The following is a 19215-nucleotide window of genomic DNA, read 5'->3' as shown; positions in this document are numbered from 1 at the left end:
CGCACAAGACGCATCCGCGCGGCCCCACAGCGCAGCAGCGCCCCCCAAGACCCTGGAGGCCCGCCCGCAACACGCACTCGCACATCTCAAGTTCCCAAAAATACTTTATTTATAACAATATATCCATTATCACATGATTCAAAAATACAGATATACTTTTTTTTTAACTTTACATTCCTTTTAATAAAAAGATTTATTTTCCATTTACAAAGGGAACACGGATCTAATTCCTTTAAAAAAATAGAACGATTGAGTTAAAGGCATTTCACCTCCAGTTTGGATGAGCTGGGATAAAGCTGAACCCCACGGGGATTTGGGGGTTTTAACAATCTTTAGCAGAACATTCCTTTATGTATCACAGTCTCATTCACCCTTCTCCAGAAAAGTGTAGCTAACACTGTACATTCAAAATTCAGGAGAAAGATTTAAACCCTTTCATAGGCAAAAATGAAGGCCTAATGGTATTTCTGTCAATAACGGTTTTAAAAAAACAAAAGGAAATATCTCTAAAGCCCGGTGTGAGCGGCCAAGGAGCCTGTCAGAGCCCCGTGCTGGTGCGTTCCCAGTGGGACAGTTTATTGCTGGTACGAGATGTCAGGTACTGACACCATAAAGTCGTAAAGAAGAGGATGTTGTACCTTACGCTACTTCCTAGTGAAGCACCTTTCTGAAAATAAAACCCAAATGGCATCAGCTCTAGTCTCCAGGACGCGTTATTTGGCTGTGTGCTCTCCCAGTGCCGTCGCAATGGCAACGGCGACAAATGTGCATCGTCCCGCAAAAAGACCTACAGAAAATCGTATACAACGTGCAGCATCGCGCTTTAAATGCAAGGACCCTAGAACCTTGGGTTTTTTTCCACAGCAGATGCAATAAATCACCATGTCCACAGGGAAGCTGTCTCAGGATCGAGAGGTTTCTTCTGTGAGTCCTGACTTGCAGCATCTGCAAAGCCCAACAGAGCGGAGCAGGGAAGGAACATTGGCAAGAACCGCCTTCTGCTTTCTTTAATCACAAACCACAAGTGAGAGGGTCAGTGTAAAAGGGGAAAAATGTTTTCTTTTCTTTCGGAAACAGGTGCCAGAATCTGACTAGAAACGTTTTTTGTTTTCCTTCTTTACTGTTTACTCAGATCGTTTCTATAGCAGAACAAAAGGCCAAATTCACAGACCCTGGGCTGTGCTGTTGTGTGGGCAGGTGCATTGGGGCTCTTTTATTTTCCCTCTCCACCAGCAAAACCACCTATCCCTGCAACATCTTTTATAGTAGGGCGATAAGCCCCATAATACAGGGGATATATATGAAGACAAGAGTGATCTCTGCTCTTCCCTCAATTTCTGCCTCCTCTATAACTCACAGGAAGGGAAAAACAGAAAAACTTGTGTTTTCCTACTCCTGATTCCTTCTCTTCCTTCCCCTGCGGTGACCGCAATGATTCACATGGTGACAGCAATGATTCACATTCAGAACCTGAAAGGCAGCTTAAAGAGATCAACAAGATGCAAATGGACCCCCATTCTAAAAAACAGAAGAGACAAGGGGTTGTTTGCAAACATCCCTGCTCAATGGCTTTCTTCAACAGCAAATGCTTCACAGCAAATGCTGTTCAACCCCCCACACGTCCTCAAGTCCTCCTCTGAAAAACTCTTCTCCCAGGTGCCACACAAGCAAATAAGAGTCAGAAAAAAATCAGGCCTTCATCTTATTTTATGAATAAATCCGACCTTCTAAGAATACTGTAGGTTTCATCTTCACAGTAAGGGACTTAAAGGATCTTCAGAGAAATGGAAATGGCCAGGAAAGGTAACGTGCTCTCAACTGTTACAAATAAATGCTGCAGGACAATCCTTTTGCTATTTAAATGTTTTCTCCCCAAAGAAACCAACCTTTTCTAGAAGCGGGTGTAAAGTCAAACAGTTCGCTTCTGTTCAGGTTCGTGTGTAGGGGGGCAAGATCAAGTAAAATAAAGGCAGTGCGGAGGTAGACAGAAGGAATTCCCCAAAAAGAAAAGATGCGATCACAGCTCTGTCCCATCCCTGCCCTGTCAGTGCTTGGCTTCGAGGAAACGGACACTGGGAACGCATCACCAGCTTTTCCGTTCCTTTCTGTGCTAAAAAACGGCACAACAAATCAACTTCACACCTAAATATCGTGCCAACGTCTTCTGTGCAGGCTGCTCTGGAGACAATCCCTTCTTCTCTACAATACCAAGCTCCACGTTAAGCAATTCCCACGAAGACATGGGTATTTCCTTCTCCTGCAACGTGGTTTCACAGACTCCGGTGAACTAGCGGAGACCACAGGTACTTCATAGTAACAGCGATTTCAGTGCTGGGCAAGCGTGACACAATAAAACCCCCGTGGCAAAGGGATTTGGGACTCTCTCCCCAAGTCATTTTCTTACGACAGGACGGGAATAACAACTGGCCAGTGGATAATTAAATATCATACCAGAAAAAGAAGGGTAGGTTAGAAAGAAAGAAACACAAATAATCAAAGATAATATTGCAACATGAGTGGAGGAATATATTAAATTCTTCTTGCCTCGGAGGACGCATTCCCCTCTACTCCCTACTTCTTTTTCTTTCTTTCCTGAACACAACGAGGACAAAACCTACATGGAAAGAGAGGTAGTGATTAGTTCCTGAAGGTAACAACACATAACCCAAGAACTTTTTATTATCTGGGAACAAGAGGGTGGTCTAAAAGCAGCCCATTCAAGTAAATGCAACAACTTCCAGGACATGCAGGGAGCTGGATAAAAGGAACCGCAGCAGCTCGGGTGGGTAGAAGTGACAGCACTGGGAGGGTCCCAGGGCTCGTCACCCCCTCAGGGCTGTGATTCACTTGATTTCCTTCTCCTACAAGTTACTCCAAGTAACCCCCTCAAGTTTGCCACACAAGGTTCATCAACGGCCAAACGAAAATAAACAGGCTCCTCTGACTCATTCCTTCCTCTCCCTCCTACTTAAGCCTGTTTCTGATGGGCACCTTGTTAATTAGACACGAGGAGCCCATCAAATAGAAACTAAATACAGAAGAAGCCTATGGTTCTTTCCAAGATGAGCACATACACAGAACCTAGAGCAGGCTTCAAACTCCGCTTCCAGAAGCGGAAAAATGTGATAACACAGCAAACCTGAGCTGGATCACATACACATGCACACAAGTCTCACATCGAAACCTGCTGTTTATCGCACAGTTTTGCATATGCCCAGGTCCTTGTTTTGCTCCCATGGAAGGAGATATTAGGAAAAAGGTTCCCCTTGTACCTTCGACCTTCGCACAAACGCAATACCAAACTGTAGAGGATGCAAACCCCGTGAGGACAAGAGCAAAGCTCCTCTGTCAGGAAGGCTCACAACGGGGTTTTGCAATTCTTGACGGATAATTTAGCTGGATAAAAATCAAAAGGCCGTATGTTGTCATACTCACCACTTCCCTTTTGGCTTGGTGGTGAGGTCCACACAGGCAAAGTGGAACCACTCGATGGGGCACTGCAAAACAGAAAGGAAAAACCCTCAGAAGAGATGCTCAGCGTTTCACAAACGTTCACGTAGTACGATCTAACCGAGCGAGTCCCCCCGCTAGGATTTCACAGTGCTGTGATGCAGAAAACACCTGAAAATAAATCATCCCCAGTGCTTACGTCCGGGTTGTCACAGCCGATCATCTCTCCGTAGGACACCTGGTGACACAAGCAGTAGGTGGGTTCGTTGGGGTCCACCGGCATGTCCAGGACATCCGAGGGATGCACCGACAGGATGGTGTCAGCAAACTCAGACCTGCGGACGAGGAAAAGGTTGAGGACAAAACACTCGGCACCCGCAGGCAACACCGTGTCCCCAAGATCTAAATCCCACCTGGGAAAAGCGGTTTTTAACAAGATCTTCCCTAAAACACTCTGACTCTACATTAGAGTTTAGACCACATTATCACATATCAGCCAACAATTAAAACAATAAGGTAGGTTTGATCAAACACAAACCATGAGCTTGACTATAGAGGATTAAGAGAATCATTTGCAGACACCAGGGCTACAATAACAAAATTAACCTCCAGATCACTTCTCCTTGTGGACATGTCTCCCACCTCCCAATCTGTTATAATACACATTATTATCTCCTTATCTGGTACAAGTGAACCTGCCTGCTCTGACAGGAATGTACTGAGTTGACATGTCGGTAACAGTCAACAAAAAACTACCTTATAGTTTTCTGCACCTCCTGCAAATATCAGAATTAACAGAGTCCCTTTAGTACACATCGTATCACAGAGGGGACACACTTTGTTCCTTGCTTCACAAAACCAAATTAGATTATTCAAGGCTATCTAAAGACACCGATTCTCTGAAAACAACCCCCAGAATTCTCCAAGAGTCCTAGATAATAGTACGACATCTGTTTTTCTCTTGATGGGCAAGTGTTACTTTTTACAATCAAGACCACAAGCAACTGTTAAAAATAGCCCCATGACAAAAATCAAAGCTATTTTCCCCCAGCTTGCCAAGAGCAGCAACGCTGATCTTGTTCTTCCAGCCCGAGGACATTCCAGGCACGTGCTGAGCAAGGAGTTAATTAACAAAGCAGGAGCTAATGAAATGGAGTGAGACCACAACACTCCCAGCACTGCTCACCGGCCAGACCTGAGTCATAAATAGGGTAACACGAGCTTGTGGAAAATTCATGAAGTGTCAAGCCCGAGTCCCCGCAGCTGCGGCTGGGTCTGTCTTACCCTCCTTTGAGTTTCTTTTTCTTGGGTGTATCTTCCTCAGACGCTCGTCTGCCTCGGCTGCGGGAGCTTCTTTTGTCCTTCTGACTCCGTCCCTCTGTAAAGGGAAAAAAAATCCATCATTTCAACCAATTTGAAAACCAGAAACATCCCCAAACGTTTTGCCTTTGATGCATTTATCATTTTGAAAACCTTATTTCACATGTAAGTGAATACAAACGTTGATTCTGAAGTACGTTTCTGTGCCACAAACTGGCAAGTAGTAGAGCAAGAAACTCTTGCGTTCACAATTTTGGCAATTAAATCACTGCAGCACAACACGAGCCCGTATCATTGCACACGATATAAATAGCATCGTATTTGATTAGACGCGCTGTAATATTTGCTTTTAAAACCTCAGTACGCTTTTAAACGCTCAGCCAGTCAATTGGTTACTCACTAACTAACGTAACTTATTTTAATCCATGACCTTACCCCTTATTTCACAGTTTAAAGGCACAAAGCTGCGCTGGTGGTTGCCGTGCTCAGGTTTCACTGTCGTCACACCAGATTTCCAGTACACATTACAATAAATGGTACCGTGCCTTTAACTCCTAACTTTTCCCGCTGTTCTTAGCTCAATCAGCACTCAAATTGTGACAAAAGGAGGAAAAAAGACAAACTTGTCCTCAAAAAGAGCTTAGAACTGACTCAGTAACAGTTCAAGCCTGTTACACTCCAGAGCTGTAAGAACACCAGCTAGAATTTCCCTCATCTACTGCCCACTGTAAATATTTGAAGAGTATTAAAAATAAGTAGAGAAGACACTATGGTGTAACTTTTCTCCCTCCAGAATATTTTCTATTTTAGCCTTTCTGGTTCGATAGGCACAGAAGGGTTGTCAAGCGCCTCAAAGTTACGCACTTTTCAGGCTTCGAGATCCAGAGTTTTCAAAGTCGCTGCCTTCCAGTTTATCTTTCAGATCCGCTTCGAAGCGCGCCAGGTCAGCATCCAGCCGGCGGATGTGCTTGTCCACCTGCGCAAAGAGCAAACCGCAAACCGAATCAGGAAACAATACATTCAAATCCTCAAATGAAAACAGGAAGGTCTGGTGACTTGGCCCTTATGGGCACGAACGGGAATATGCGACTTCAGAGCAAGGTGTGAAAGGGAGAGCAAACTATGCACCAAAGGGAAATGAGAGATGCAAAGGGAATTAACACAGAGAAGAAAAAGCCAGAGGAAAACAGGCAAAACAAAAGGATCCAGTTCCTCTACAGACAAAGGAAAAGGGGAGGAGGTAGCACAAAGGAGAGTCAAAGCAACTCGGACTCATGGGCTGCAGAATGAAACAAGACGATGAGAAGTATTAAAAATAACTTTTTTCTCCTTGTAATTTTCAAAATGCCCATGGAAAGTGTTGAGATCAGCCTGTTTTTCCTGGCTTTTCACTGGGATCCTCTTAAATGAAATAAATAGTAATAAATATAGGCTTCTGTTGACTCCAATATTGAGAAAAATCCACGCTCAGCAAGTTCCTTGTACCACCCTGGCTACAATAACGTAGTTTTCAGAACAGAGAAGTAACAAAGGTATTTCAAGCCACCCCCAGATTGTGTTTCCACAGCACCTGGCCCTCAAATTAGCTGTTATCTAGAACGCTTCTCCATCCCTGTGAAGTAATTTCCTTTCCTGCAGTATTTGATGGCAATAAGCATCTCTAGAAGCTGGAGGAAACACACCAAGTACACTTAAATGGATAAAATAGAAAGAAAAGTTATTCAAGGGACAACTAAATGGACATAAGGAGTAGGGGCAGAAGAAAAGTGGAAAGCTGCATCTTAAAGTAATGAGATTTCCCCACCAGGTCCACTGAGGGAAGCTTGGTGTCCAACACACAACCAGAATGGTGGAGCTGACAGGGCCGCTCTGACACTTGGAAACCAAGGAAATTGAAGAGATTTCCTTTAACTCTTCCACAATGTAGAATTCTACTTTAAAAACGTTGCTTACAAATAAGAGCAGCCCTAAATAAATCAATGGGGGACTGGGGAGCCACTGGGGAGGAGGGAGTGGGGTACATTTGCTGACATTATTACATATCAGAGGAATAGTATTGATCAAGAAATCTCCAAGCAGGATCACAAAATCATAGAATCACTTCATCCCGGGTTGGAAGGGTCCACAAGGATCATCTGGTCCAAGCCCGTTTTAGACGAGCTGGCCCAGCACCCTATCCATCTGAACCTTAAATGTGACCAATGTTGGCGAATCCACCACTTCCCTGGGGAGATTATTAAAATGCCCGATTGTTCTCATTGTGAAAACTTCCCCTCTTTTGTCATTTAAGCCTACTTGACACAGAACCCATAACACAAGAGGAGGCTTCCTGGAGAGGGCAACAGTAAGAACAATAAGCTTGAGAACTCCTACTTTGTTTCAGTCAGATATTCCAGCGCAAAGCCCTTTTTAACAGAAGCCCCGCGGGCCACGATCCTCACCATCTCGTAGGTCTGCATGGCCAGCTGCACTTTATCATCGCTGTACTCCTTGCATTTGCTGTAGGCGCTTTGGATTTTCTTCAGGTGTTCCACTCGCTCCTCGGGCAACATGTTCTTCACCGATTCAATGTATTCTGCGGCGAGACTGTCGATTTCTGCTTTCTTATCTGAAAAGCACACACGAGAAAGTCATCATCCAAAGGCACCGTTTTCTCCTTCTACCTCTCTACAGTATTTACAAGACCCCTCCTGACAGTTTCTCTGACTTCCCCATATCCCTTCATGTATCTACGTTTCTTTAAAATAACTGAAACGTATTCACTCTTCATCACTTGTATGATTCTGATTTCTCAAGCGTTTCAGTTAAGTTCAGAGGAGGAGCTCAAAGTTCAGACCAGAAACAAACCCACGCATTCACAAACTTCAGCCTCTGCCCACAGGCAGAACATTACATTTGCTGTGCAGATGTTTACCATTCTAATGCTTCACATTGAAAGTCTTTAATGGGGAACCGGATACCAAGATAAGCCTCAAAAAAGAAAAAGATTTGGTCTTGCAAGTCACAGCAATTACAGCTCAGTAGTTGTGCAAATATGCGCAAGCGAGGCCATCCAAGAGGCCATTCATTGGGTGCAGTGATCACACAGCAACAAACTAACACAAAACTGCTGGGAAAAAGTCTAATTCTATGAGCTGGAGCCCTCTTGGAAAATTAAGAAATGCTGCGGAGTGCTCAGGTTGAGAAAGGGAAGAGCGGTAGAGGGGAGATGTGTCCTCATCCTTCAGGTGGAGGATCTGGTCGGACTCACAGCCATCCCTGAACATGTCGTCATTGTCATCTAAATGAATGAATCCTGTTGGCAATTGCCAACCTATGGATATGTAAATCCTGTCAGCCTTGGGTCAGTCTGCTCACACAACAGAGGGACTTGCAAACACCTCATCGGGAGCTACAGGCACCACTGACCTTACAGCTTTAGACATTCTGAAGCTGCACAATTCGCTGTCTTGCTTTAACACATCTTGAGACTGTTGGATAAAGTGTCCCTGAGCTGAACGTCACTCATTAGACGCTAAAATGATTATGTAACCAATATGCAACCAACTGGTTCTTCAGGGCTCTCCTGAGGGAGATACGGTTTTGTAAATAACATCTGGTACTTTTCTATCTGGCATGTTTGAGTTAATTCCAGCATCCAGGCTTGGGCAGCTCTATAATAAACAGTATCTCGTATCCTGAAATGGAGAAATAAGCTTAACAGCAGAGCCAATTATACTGTTACGCAGCATTCTTTATTTTGTCAGCACTGAGGATCATCCTCCATAAGTGCTCCAAACACCGGATGCTCTTGCATTGCTTATATTCACATAATTATTACATATGCATCGCAATTTTTGAAAATTTTGGCATACATCGATACTAAGAAATAACTGATGATATTAGCTATAATTGCTTAGTTTCTTACTTACGATACATCTATTAATTATTAGTTAAACATAAACTAAGCACTCTGTTTCTAAACAATGTGTCACTTAACCTTCTGTCTCCCTCTTGTTGTGCAGAAGGATCTAAAACCTGAGAAACATCCCCTTGTTTTGCAGGTGGTCAGGAAGCATTTCTCTCTTGTCAAATGGTGAATGATGGGTACGTGTTTTGTAACTTAACCACAGCGCACATTAATTTAGCGGCTTCTCTCCACTCTGCCTGCTCAACTGGGCTCACTCTCACGGTCACCCCTGGGCCAACAAACGCACCTTCTGTCCGCTGATCCAGCTCCCGCATCAGCTGGAAGTTCCTCTGCAGCTCACACGGCAGGTTCTCGATACCTGGAACGGAAAGAGCCATCAGCTCCACCGCTCGTTCTCCCCCCGGGACTCCCGCAGCCCCGGCTCCCGCCGGAGAACGAAGCCTCGCACGGGGAGACCGCAGTAACTGCGCGTTTGGCTCAACGTACCGTAAAGCGCCCGCTGGTACCGGGAGAACGGACGGACACGCTCGGGCCCCGCGGTGACCGCGCACAGCGGGGCAGGAACCGCGGAGCCCCGCGCATGGTGCTCCCGGACGGCGGAGGCCGGCGCGAGCCGGCCGGTGTCACCGCGGGGACCGCCCGGAGGGGCCGCTGTGGCCGGGCCGGTGTCACCGCGCCGCCCGCCATGGCTTCCGCGCCCGGCGCGCAGCGATGACGCACCGCGGCGGCTGATGACGCAACACGGCACCGCCCACCCGGCCAGCCCGTGGCGCAGCTCTAATTCCCGCCGCCACCGCCCCCGCCGCGGCCGCCGCCGTGTCCGCCGCTTACCCCCTCGCCCCCAGCCACCCGCCGTCCCCCCCGGCCCCGTGCTCACTGTCCAGGTAGTGCTCCAGGTACATGGCGGTCGCCATCTTGCGGCCCGCTTCCCGCCGCCGCTTCCCGCCGCCGGCCGGGCCCGCATTACAAGCGCCGCGGCCCCGGCCTCATCCCATATTCACAGCGCGCCCAGCGCCTATTGGTCGCCCGGGACGCTTCTGCTGAATATTCATGAGGGGCCGTGCCCGTCGGGGGGCGGAGCCTCGCTTCCCGCCTCACGGCGTAACCTCAGCGCCTCCATGTCCGTCGGCTGGCTAGAGCGGCCCTGGGAGCTGGCTGGGATTGGCCGGGCGGCGGCGGAAGGGGCAGGGTGGGCGCAGCGCGCGCGATGGCGGGCCGGCGCGGAGCGCTGATCGTGCTGGAGGGGGTGGACCGGGCCGGGAAGAGCACCCAGAGCCGGCGGCTGGTGGAGGCACTGCGGGCACAGGGGCACCGCGCCGACCTCCTCCGCTTCCCGGGTACGGGGTGCCGGTGCCCGCGGGGGCTGACGGGGGGGACAGGGAGGAACGGCCGGGGCGGGGCCGCGTCTGAGGGCCTTGTGGTACCGCTGAGGAGAAGCTGCCGTCCCGCAAACCCGCTTTGTCTGCGCCCCTGCCCTGTGTGAGCGCCCTTTCCCTCACAACCCACCCGCTCGTCTCTACAAAACTTATGTTTTCGTGTTGCTCTTTTTTCCCCCCTCACTGAATTTTCTGGGGATTTGGGCCCCTAAACAGTCTGGGCTGCTGTGGGCAGTCGCATAGTAAAGCTCGATGGGCGCGCTTTGAGGCCAAATTAAATGTGTTGCAAGCCTTATAACAACCTGGTTTAAGCTGGTAATGCTTATTTTTTAAGTTAAACTGTTTATGCTTTAGTGTTTACCAGCCACAAGAAAATTACCTTCACTTTGGGAACACAGAGTCCACCTGCACAACAGTTTAAAATTTATTGACACAAATGTATGCTTTTAAACTGTGATTAAGGCAGTTGCATTCAGCGTTCATCAGTTTATCCACTCCCACCAGCACAAGTTTCTTGCTCCAGGTTTTGCGAGGCTGCTTTACAAGCTGATTTAGATACAGACAGTGAAGAGAAGCTGCCAAATTAACGTATACTGTGATTAAGTTACAAAAGACATACCCATCATTAACCAATCGACATGATCAATGCTTTCTGACCACCTGCAAAACGAGGGGATATTTTTCAAGTTTTAGATCCTTCTGTATGACAAGAGGGAGACAGAAGATTAAGTGACACGTTGTTTAGAAGCAGAGTGCTTAGTTTAATAATTAATAGATGTATTGTAAGTAAGACACTAAACAGCTACAGCTAACATCTGATAAACGCTGATAAAATAAAGAATGACACTTAACAGTGTAATCGACTCTGCTGTTAAGTTTATTTCTCTGTTTCACCAGCAAAAAGACTCCATGACGCTGCTTTGAAAGTGCTAAAAAGCCGGAGCTTTTATCCAGCATGTTGGACCCAGGGAGGATCTTTCCTCTAATCAAGTGCACACGTGATTCACGTTTCTCGGTATTTATTACAGATACCAATTGCACTTCCGTTCATGCATTAAAGACAGATTATTTCCATAATCACGCCCTTTGTTGAAAGTCCTGTTCTGGTATGTGAATCTCTTCACATGGGGTCTCTTCAGGCTCTGGTGCCTCTTGGATGACACGTGCCGGCTCCTTGACCTGGTTTCTTGAGCGTGTGTGTTGTTCTGTGTTACTGCACAGCAAAAGTCACATAGCTCTTTCTTCACCTAGTGGAACATCCCTGTTTCCGAGCTTGCAAACCAGGAACATTCTGCTTTGCCTCTTGTCCAATCTCTGCAGCTCTTGTTTCTCTATGAATATTCTGTAGATTAGGTCTAGTCTTGTTACATTAGGCCTGGTCTTGTTACAGTACTTCTGTTCTTATCAGTACATCCAGCCCTGGAGCCTTCCAACCTGTGACAGATGGACCCCCGTCCTCAGACAGACATGTGACAGACAGACCAACTCCCTCCCACCTGTGACAGACAGACCTTCCCACCATCAGACAGACTCACTTCCCACAGGCTCCCTCCCCACTCTGGACAGACTAACTTCTACATGTGACAGACAAACAAACCCCCATTGCAGACTGACCTCCCACCTGTGACAGACAGACAGTTGGTGAGAGTGGCTCAGAGCAGCGTCTGCTCCTTGTCCCCCTGTGTCTTCCAGAACGAACCACGGAGATCGGGCGGCTGATCAGCTCCTACCTGCTGAAGGAGAAGAACCTGGAGGATCACACCGTTCACCTGCTCTTCTCCGCCAACCGCTGGGAACACGTGTAAACACCTTTGCTCAGTTGTAAAAACAAAACGCGCGGCGCTGATCCTCCCCGTGGTTTTAGCTTGCAGTGGGTACAGGAAGTACGAGAGTATGACCCTGTTTAGTAAGGGAAACAGCTGGAAGTGGCTTTGGATTTAACCTTAGATCAAATCACAGTGTTTGGTGTTTTGAAATCGTTAGGTGGGATATTTCCAAGCCCCTGCTGGGTTCAAGAACTGGGGTGCTGAGACTACCAGCCCAGTCTGTGAATTTGCTTTCTTTGCTGAATGAAGAGACCTGCTCGGCATGGACGCCTGTGCGAGGACAGGTTAGGGAATCGTGTCCAAACGATGCTGGAAGTGGCTGCCTTGGCTTTTGGCTCCCGCATCTTTGCGTGTGGAGCCAGGGAAATCGGTGCTGGCCATTACTTTTACCTGGAAACCTCTATTGCAAAATGTTTTCATTTTTAAAAAGAAGCATTGCTGACTCTGCCGTAGTGGCGGTGCCGAGGAGACTGGAAAAGCTGTGAGAACAAGTGTCATTGTTGTGAGTGAAGGACACTCTTCTCTGACAGGGTGTATCACAAATCTGCTGCACTGCTTGAAGTAGGAAGAGGAAGGGAAGGTTATTTGTCTGTTAGAAGACAGAATACAAATAGCTATTTATGCACCATCAGCAGCATAGATAACCCTGATACTGCTAATGATCACTGTTAATGATGACTTAGATTAACACTGCCCTGTGAGTCCTTTAGATGAACTCCTTTCATTTGTATTGCTGTAAAGGAGTGTAACTTTATGTATTTTTTTCTCCCCCATGGGTTTCAGACCGTTGATGAAAGAGAAACTACATCAAGGGATCACGCTTGTGGTAGACAGATACGCCTTTTCTGGAGTGGCCTTCACGAGCGCCAAGGAGGTGAGTGAGCCCCTCGCTGTGTTTGGGGAGGCGGCTCCAGTTGGAGGGCTGGCCAGTGTTCTGGGGAAATAAAATGGAGAGATGGAAGTTCCAGCTCAGGTATTGACATGATTTGTTTGCCAGAGTCCAGCCCTTCCCCAGAAAGGGCAGAGAAACTAATTCAGTGATGTTTTGTGAATCTGGACAGACTCGTGATTGTCGGGAAGCCTGTTTGACTCTAGAGAATGATGATGCGAGTTGATTTGAGATTCTCCACGCTTGCTCTGGCTGCTGGCACATATATTTGCAAAGAATAACAGAACCACATACGTTGGAAGGGAGCTGTGGAAGTCACGAAGCCCCAGCTCCTGCTCCAGAGTAGCTCTAATGCAGGCTGGCTGCTCGGCACCGCATCCAGCCAAGGTCTGAGCAGCTCCAGGGCTGCAAATCCACCACCTTTCTGGGCTCTTCTTTCAGTGTTTGTTCACCTTCATAGTAAAAATTATTTTCTTCATTTAGCCTGAATTTCTCACATTCCTGCTTGTGCCTCTTGTGTCTGCTCTTGGGAGCAGTCAGCTCTGTGTACCGCAGCTCTGACATCGTCCAGAGTCCCGTGTTTGCTCCCGTGCTCCGAGGAGCTGCCCTGGAACAACACCCAGCTCTCCAGGTCCTCTTTGTTTTCTACGTGGGTTTCCCAGGACATCCAGCTCTGAGGTCACTAATAAACAGAAATCTGCTCTCCTGAAGTCCACACGGGCAATACTCTTTGTCTTGTTGACTCTTCTCCAGATTTTAAGCCACTGTCTCATGTTTGCTGCAGCCAAGGCTGCCCTTGACCTTCACATCTTGGACCAGTTTTTTCTTGCTTGTGAGTAACAAATCCAGGAGGGCACCTCCCCTCACTGGCTCTTAGAGAAGTTCCTTTTCCACAGGTTTTCCGCAGCAGAGACTCAGGTTCCACAAATTCCTCTAAAAAAAGTAATTTATTCCCAAGGCGCAGCGTAGAGCAGCTCGAGCTGGTGCCTCCTGGAGAGGGACACTCAGCAGAAAAACACTTGGACAATTCTATCCCCATAATCCCAGCCCAAATCTCCATTGCAAAATTAGAGTTTGGGGTCTCCCCGTTCTCCGTTGATCTCTGCATTTTCATGAGGTGGTTGTCAATCCAAGTCCTGACCTTCAGATGCTGTTTGGCACCTGCAGCTGAGGAAAATCCGTTCTTGGTACCAGCCAGAACATTCTTCTGTCAGGCCCGTCCTGTCCCTTCACTGATCTCCAGGCCGCAGCTCCCCTGGTCTTCCGGCTTGAAGACTCTGAGGATTTTTTTACATGATGAAAAAGAAAGTTCAGAGGTTCACAGCTTGAAGAAATTCTGCTGAGCAAACTTACTTAGCATAAGTGAGTTCTACACAAGCAGTTTCTGACCAAGTTCTACCAAAAGCAGCACAGCCAATAATTTCCTAAGCTCAGGCGGTCTGTGCCCTAACACTGGCTTATTGATTGCCATGCCAAGAATTTCTTCATCGTGCTCCAGAAACCTGGATTGCTTCTGTGTTTGCAAAGAGCAGATTTATTTTAGTTACCTCGCTACTGGGGGATCTCTGATACAGCACCTGAGCTCCCGGGCAGAGGGGATGCAAGCGGAGACGCAGGCACTGCAGAATTCAGCCCCAGTGGAAGATCAGCAAGTCTGCTTGTTTCAGCCTGTGTGTGGGGATTCACGCAGGCACAGTTTACCACACTGCTTTGACCCGTGCCTGCGGTGATATCTAAAATTACCAATCATGTGTGATAAGGTGCCTTTATGACTCCTATCACAGGCCCGCTATCTGAACACAGAGGTTCTACTTGTGATTTATGTTTTTCCATCCCCCAGTTGCAGTCTCCTGGGCGTATTTACAGTTCTTGCCGTTCTTCTGCTATTCCCGCACAGCCTCCATTATCGTATCATCCCCCAGATGTTTCTTCCTGGCCTCCCACCTTCAGTTCTTTGCAGGTCAAACCTTCCCCTGATGTACCCAGTTCAGAGCACTCTTCCCTGGCCTTGTACCTGTTGGCACAGACACTCTGGTCCCACTTTGTCAGGTGAATCCCATTCACAAAATCCCAGGCTGGCTGGGGTTGAAGGGACCTCTGTAGATCCCCCAGTGCAACCCCTGCTCACGCAGGGTCACAGAGCAGATCACACAGGTGGGTCCAGGCGGGTTTGAATGTCTCAGAGGAGACTCCACACCCGCTCTGGGCAGCCTGGGCCAGGCTCTGGCACCTCCCAGCAAAGAAGTTTCTGCTCATGTTCAGATGGAGCCTCCTGTGTTTCAGTCTGTGCCCATTGCCCCTCACCCTGGCACTGGGCTCCACTGAACAGAGTCTGGTCCATCCTCTGACACCCACCCTGAGCTATGGATCCCATTGATCAGATCCCTCTCAGCTTCTCTTCTCCAGCTCAACAGCCCCAGCTCTCTCAGCCTTTCCTCATCAGAAAGATGCTGCTCTGGAGCTGTTGACCCATAAAGAGCATCCTGTGGTTGCAGAAGCTGAACCCTGCCTGCTGTATCAGCCGGGAGCTGACTCACAGTTATCCCTGCCCAAGTCTTTCCCCGATTCCTGGAAGGATCAAGTAGATCCTTCCCCCCATGCCCTGCACCCACCCCCAGCACCCCGCAGTCACTCTGGACATATTTAAAATTGCCCTCATGGCGTTGTGAGTGCCTGTGTGGATGAGCAGTAAGCAGAGAAGCCTCAGTGGTCTCCCCACAACGTTGTGGATTCACGTGACCTGGTGGAAGTCTTGAAATCTGTCAACAAGATCCGGAAGTTCACAGAATCACACAGAATCACAGAATGTTAGGGATTGCAAGGGACCTGGAAAGTTGGAAAGCTTTGTCTGTCTTGTGTCCGGGCTGAAGTTCCTGGGAAGGGTGGGTGTTTGAAAAGATGTCTCCATGGGCCCAGAAAGATCCACACGCAAGCTGCGCCATGTTTGTATTTGTGAGCAGCTTTCTTTTGGACTGGTGACAGTCTTGGACTGATCACAGCTGTATGGAGACTCAGAAGATGACTTGGTATTTAGCGCCGATGAGCTCTGCAGAATAGATGTTAAAATCTCCAGCTCTCTCTGACTTCAGTAAGCTGAGAGGTGCAGAGCACTGAGCAAAACCTGGTCCCTGCAATTACCAGGACTGAATTCCCACATGGTAAGCTGGGATATCCCCGTTTCAGTTTGTGCACCTGTGCTTAGTGTTTTGGGCTGTACCTCTGCTCCGTCTGTTCCTTCCCCACCCCACTCTCCAGCTAAATTCCTTCTTTCGCGTTCCTTTCACCCCAAACTCGCTCGTCTGTCTTTGGGACAGAACTTCTGCCTGGACTGGTGCAAACAGCCCGACGTTGGACTCCCAAAGCCGGATCTGATCCTGTTTCTTCAGCTGAGCCCAGAAGAAGCAGCGGAACGAGGGAACTTTGGAAATGAACGTTACGAGAACAGCTCCTTCCAAGAGAAAGTCCTGCAGTCCTTCTACCATCTGATGAAAGACAAGACGTTGAACTGGAAGGTGAGGGAAGAATGCTAACAGGCCTGTCATGGAGCAGGGTGGGGGTGTCTTGTGGCAGCTCCCATATTGTGCCCTATGCTCCTGGTCAGGGGGACACACTGGGCGTCAGCCAAGGGCACGGGAACCTGTGGCAGAGAGGACACTTCGCTGTCCCAGGACACCCTACAGGGCCATGTTGGGGTGGGGAGAAGATTTTTGAAAAGAACTTCCAGGAAATCATTCTCTTAAACTGACAAGCCTGGGTGGGCAGCAGCGGGACGCATCCATACTCTTCCCTGCCTCCATTTGCTTCGGGTCTCGCAGCATCTGCTGAGGATGCAGGTTTTTGGGCCCTCCCTTAGCCATTATCCCCTTACTTCTCCCGGGGCCGCTCTACCTCAGCGTTTGCTGCCTTACTGTTTCCACAAGTCTCTCCAGATACGTCATCTTTGTTTTGTTCCACGCTTTTCCTTCTCGCTCATCCCCTGGAGCTGTTTGCAGAGCGCTGCTTTATCCCAGAAGATGAAGCATTCTCTATTTATCCTCTGTATATTAATAATCACCCAGGCTGAGGTTTTCTAGTGTGGGCATCCTTTTTACCATCTCCATCACCCTCCATCGTGAAAAATGTGCAGAATCTTCTGTTCATCCTGAAGCTGTCATGCAGACATAGGAGGACACGGGTTATGGATAAATTCCTACTTAACATAAGCTGGAGGTGCACACAGATTTACCATATGATCAGACTGCGTAGGGTAAAACAGGAATCTGTAACATGAAGGAGAACATGAAGGGCCTAAATGTACAACAATCACCAAACTAGGACTTCTATTCCAGTAAAAGCTATGGTAGGAAATTGCCTTTCCTACCTCACAAGTAATGGAAAGAATAGATTGATAGGAAACACACACCCTAACACAAGAAAAATAAAAAGAATTAATTTACCAAAAATAAATGTGCGGTCATATGAGGAAGTGTAGAACTCCTGTAGTCTGTAAATTCTGATTTTTCCAGAGATTCCAGCAGCAAAACACATCTCTCTTATTACCTGTCATCTGCTATCTCTTCTGTTTTCTATCCATTCCTTGAAAGGAGTTTTCACATAAAGCAACACATCTGTTTAAAATACCTCAAAGTGCAGATACATGTCAGAACAGATGATGAAGAGATGTCCCTGAAATGAGCACAGAAAGGCCTTGAGGTGCTGGAGCGAGTCGAGAGAAGGGAACGGAGCTGGTGAGGGGCTGGAGCACAAGTGTGATGGGAGCGGCTGAGGGACCTGGGGGGTTCAGCTGGAGAACAGGAGCTGAGGGGAGACCTTCTGATCTCTGAACTGCCTGAAAGGAGCTTGGAGCCAGGGGGGTCAGGCTCTGCTCCCCAGGAACAAGCGCCAGGAGCAGAGGAAACGGCCTCAAGTTGCGCCAGGGGAGGTTGAGGTTGGATGTGGGGAACAATTTCTTCCCCAAAGGGCTGTGGGGCATTGGAACAGGCTGCCCAGGGCAGTGCTGGAGTCACCATCCCTGGAGGGTTGGACAGACGGACATGAGGTTCTCGGGGACATGGGGCAGTGTCAGGGGTGGGGGAACCATTTGACTTGATGATCTTGAGGGTCTCTGCCTACCAAATGTTTCTATGGTTCTGTGATATCAAATCCTTCTTCACACTCAGCCACCCAGGAGTGATGCTGCTGTTCTGTAACTGTCACGCTGAGGAAAAGCAGCGTTGTACAGCACAACCACCTTCACCGACCTCTGGCAGTGTTTAAAAACCCCCTGACAAATCTGAAATTGGACCATCACACGATGAATTTTTAGTGGTTCCTACAAGCATAGGTGGAGTTCATTCTGAAGAACCACTGAAGGATCAATACCAGATGTTTCTGGGGACTGCAGTACAGGATGGAGAACAGTCCCCAAAGACTGTCAGCAAACAACATGCAGCAGCAGCTTCTTCCATGTCCTTTCATCCAGCCCCACATCTACTGCATTAATGTCTATTCTTAAATAAACCAGATTTTTCCAATTCCACTGCAGAAACAGCACACAGGAGGTGTCATTAGCTCCTTTCACTGCTCATGAATTGTCACAGTACTGAGTAACCGGGGGAGGAGATAAAACAGCCAGGCAAGGTTTTCTCATTTGATGGTGTTAATTGAGGAACACGTTTCTGTGGTTTTTCTCATTTGATGGTGTTAATTGAGGAACGTCTTTCTGTGTTTTTCTCTTGCAAACAGACCATGGATGCTTCAAAGGGCATCGAAGACTTGCACAGAGAAATCAAGTCCATCGCGGAGGAAACCATGCGTGAGGTTCAGAATAAACCTTTGGGAGAGCTCTGGAAATAAAACTTTATACAAGTTATTCTTTTCGACTGAAGGCAAAACTCACCCTTTGGATCTTCCCAGCTTGGATAATGACATCACCCGCCAGCAACTGCAGCGTAGACCCCACGTATTCTGGACCACCATAGTGCGGATATCCTCATGGTTTTATCTGCTCCTCCCCTCTGGCCTATGTAGTTCTTGCTGTATTTTATAAGTGAAAATGCTACAAGCACGTAACAAATTCCTCATTCAAACCCTCCCTGCACCAAGGAGGAGCTGTTGTTCCAGCCCCAGTCCTGTCGGTGCAGGTGTGCGGGAGCCCACGGTGCAGCAGCAACAGAATTCCCCATTTTGGGGAACTGCCTCTCTAGTCAAACGCATCCCCTGTGCTGAAACCAGTTTGTAGAGGGCTTGCTAATAAATTACTATTTTTAACATTTTGCACAGGGCATTTCCCCCCCCACTTTTGTTTTTCTTCAGTACGATCACTTATCTCCTAGAAGGATACGTGGGAGGTGAAACTGCTGTGGTTCAGGCACTAAATCCAGGGCAAGCGGTTTGCTAGAGCTGTGGGATGAAGGGAACGATGAGTCTGCTCCCCAGCTGATCAGTGAGAACGAGACAAACTGA

At 47.9% G+C, this 19215-nt stretch overlaps 2 protein-coding genes across 3 annotated transcripts; one reads left to right on the top strand and one right to left on the bottom strand.

Moving 5' to 3' along the window:
* Window positions 1–86: 86 nt before the first annotated feature.
* On the bottom strand, window positions 87–9704 carry ING5 (inhibitor of growth family member 5). 2 transcript variants are annotated; one of them, XM_065844453.2, is made up of 8 exons: window positions 9558–9704; window positions 8967–9038; window positions 7212–7378; window positions 5635–5746; window positions 4735–4828; window positions 3650–3785; window positions 3436–3497; window positions 87–2614 (listed from the first exon to the last, which is right to left on the bottom strand). In XM_065844453.2, exons 1-8 carry the CDS (start codon window positions 9592–9594, stop codon window positions 2572–2574), a joined length of 723 nt encoding a protein of 240 aa, XP_065700525.1. In that variant the 5' UTR covers window positions 9595–9704; the 3' UTR covers window positions 87–2571. The 2 variants fall into 2 exon arrangements, with proteins under 2 accessions (XP_065700525.1, XP_065700526.1); XM_065844454.2 differs by lacking the exon at window positions 9558–9704 and adding an exon at window positions 9167–9313.
* Window positions 9705–9858: 154 nt separating this feature from the next.
* On the top strand, window positions 9859–19029 carry DTYMK (deoxythymidylate kinase). Its single transcript, XM_065844455.2, has 5 exons — window positions 9859–10017; window positions 11749–11857; window positions 12666–12756; window positions 16086–16283; window positions 18496–19029. Exons 1-5 carry the CDS (start codon window positions 9888–9890, stop codon window positions 18604–18606), a joined length of 639 nt encoding a protein of 212 aa, XP_065700527.1. The 5' UTR covers window positions 9859–9887; the 3' UTR covers window positions 18607–19029.
* The last annotated feature ends 186 nt before the right edge of the window (window positions 19030–19215 follow it).

The sequence above is a fragment of the Patagioenas fasciata genome, chromosome 9, assembly GCF_037038585.1.
Source record: "Patagioenas fasciata isolate bPatFas1 chromosome 9, bPatFas1.hap1, whole genome shotgun sequence".
NCBI classification, from domain to species: Eukaryota; Metazoa; Chordata; class Aves; order Columbiformes; family Columbidae; genus Patagioenas; species Patagioenas fasciata.
Note: the sequence above shows the minus strand (reverse complement) of the source record. Positions and strands in the feature narration are given on the sequence as shown.

Excerpts from the sequence above, each read along its gene's own strand:
- DTYMK (XM_065844455.2), top strand. The coding sequence starts at position 9,888 with ATGGCGGGCCGGCGCGGAGCGCTGATCGTGCTGGAGGGGGTGGACCGG. Across the intron at positions 10,018-11,748 it reads CGACCTCCTCCGCTTCCCGG|AACGAACCACGGAGATCGGG; the intron begins GTACGGGGTGCC and ends TGTGTCTTCCAG. Across the intron at positions 11,858-12,665 it reads GCCAACCGCTGGGAACACGT|ACCGTTGATGAAAGAGAAAC; the intron begins GTAAACACCTTT and ends CATGGGTTTCAG.
- ING5 (XM_065844453.2), bottom strand. The coding sequence starts at position 9,594 with ATGGCGACCGCCATGTACCTGGAGCACTACCTGGACA. Across the intron at positions 5,747-7,211 it reads CCATGCAGACCTACGAGATG|GTGGACAAGCACATCCGCCG; the intron begins GTGAGGATCGTG and ends CTCTTTGCGCAG. Across the intron at positions 3,786-4,734 it reads AAAAAGAAACTCAAAGGAGG|GTCTGAGTTTGCTGACACCA; the intron begins GTAAGACAGACC and ends CCTCGTCCGCAG.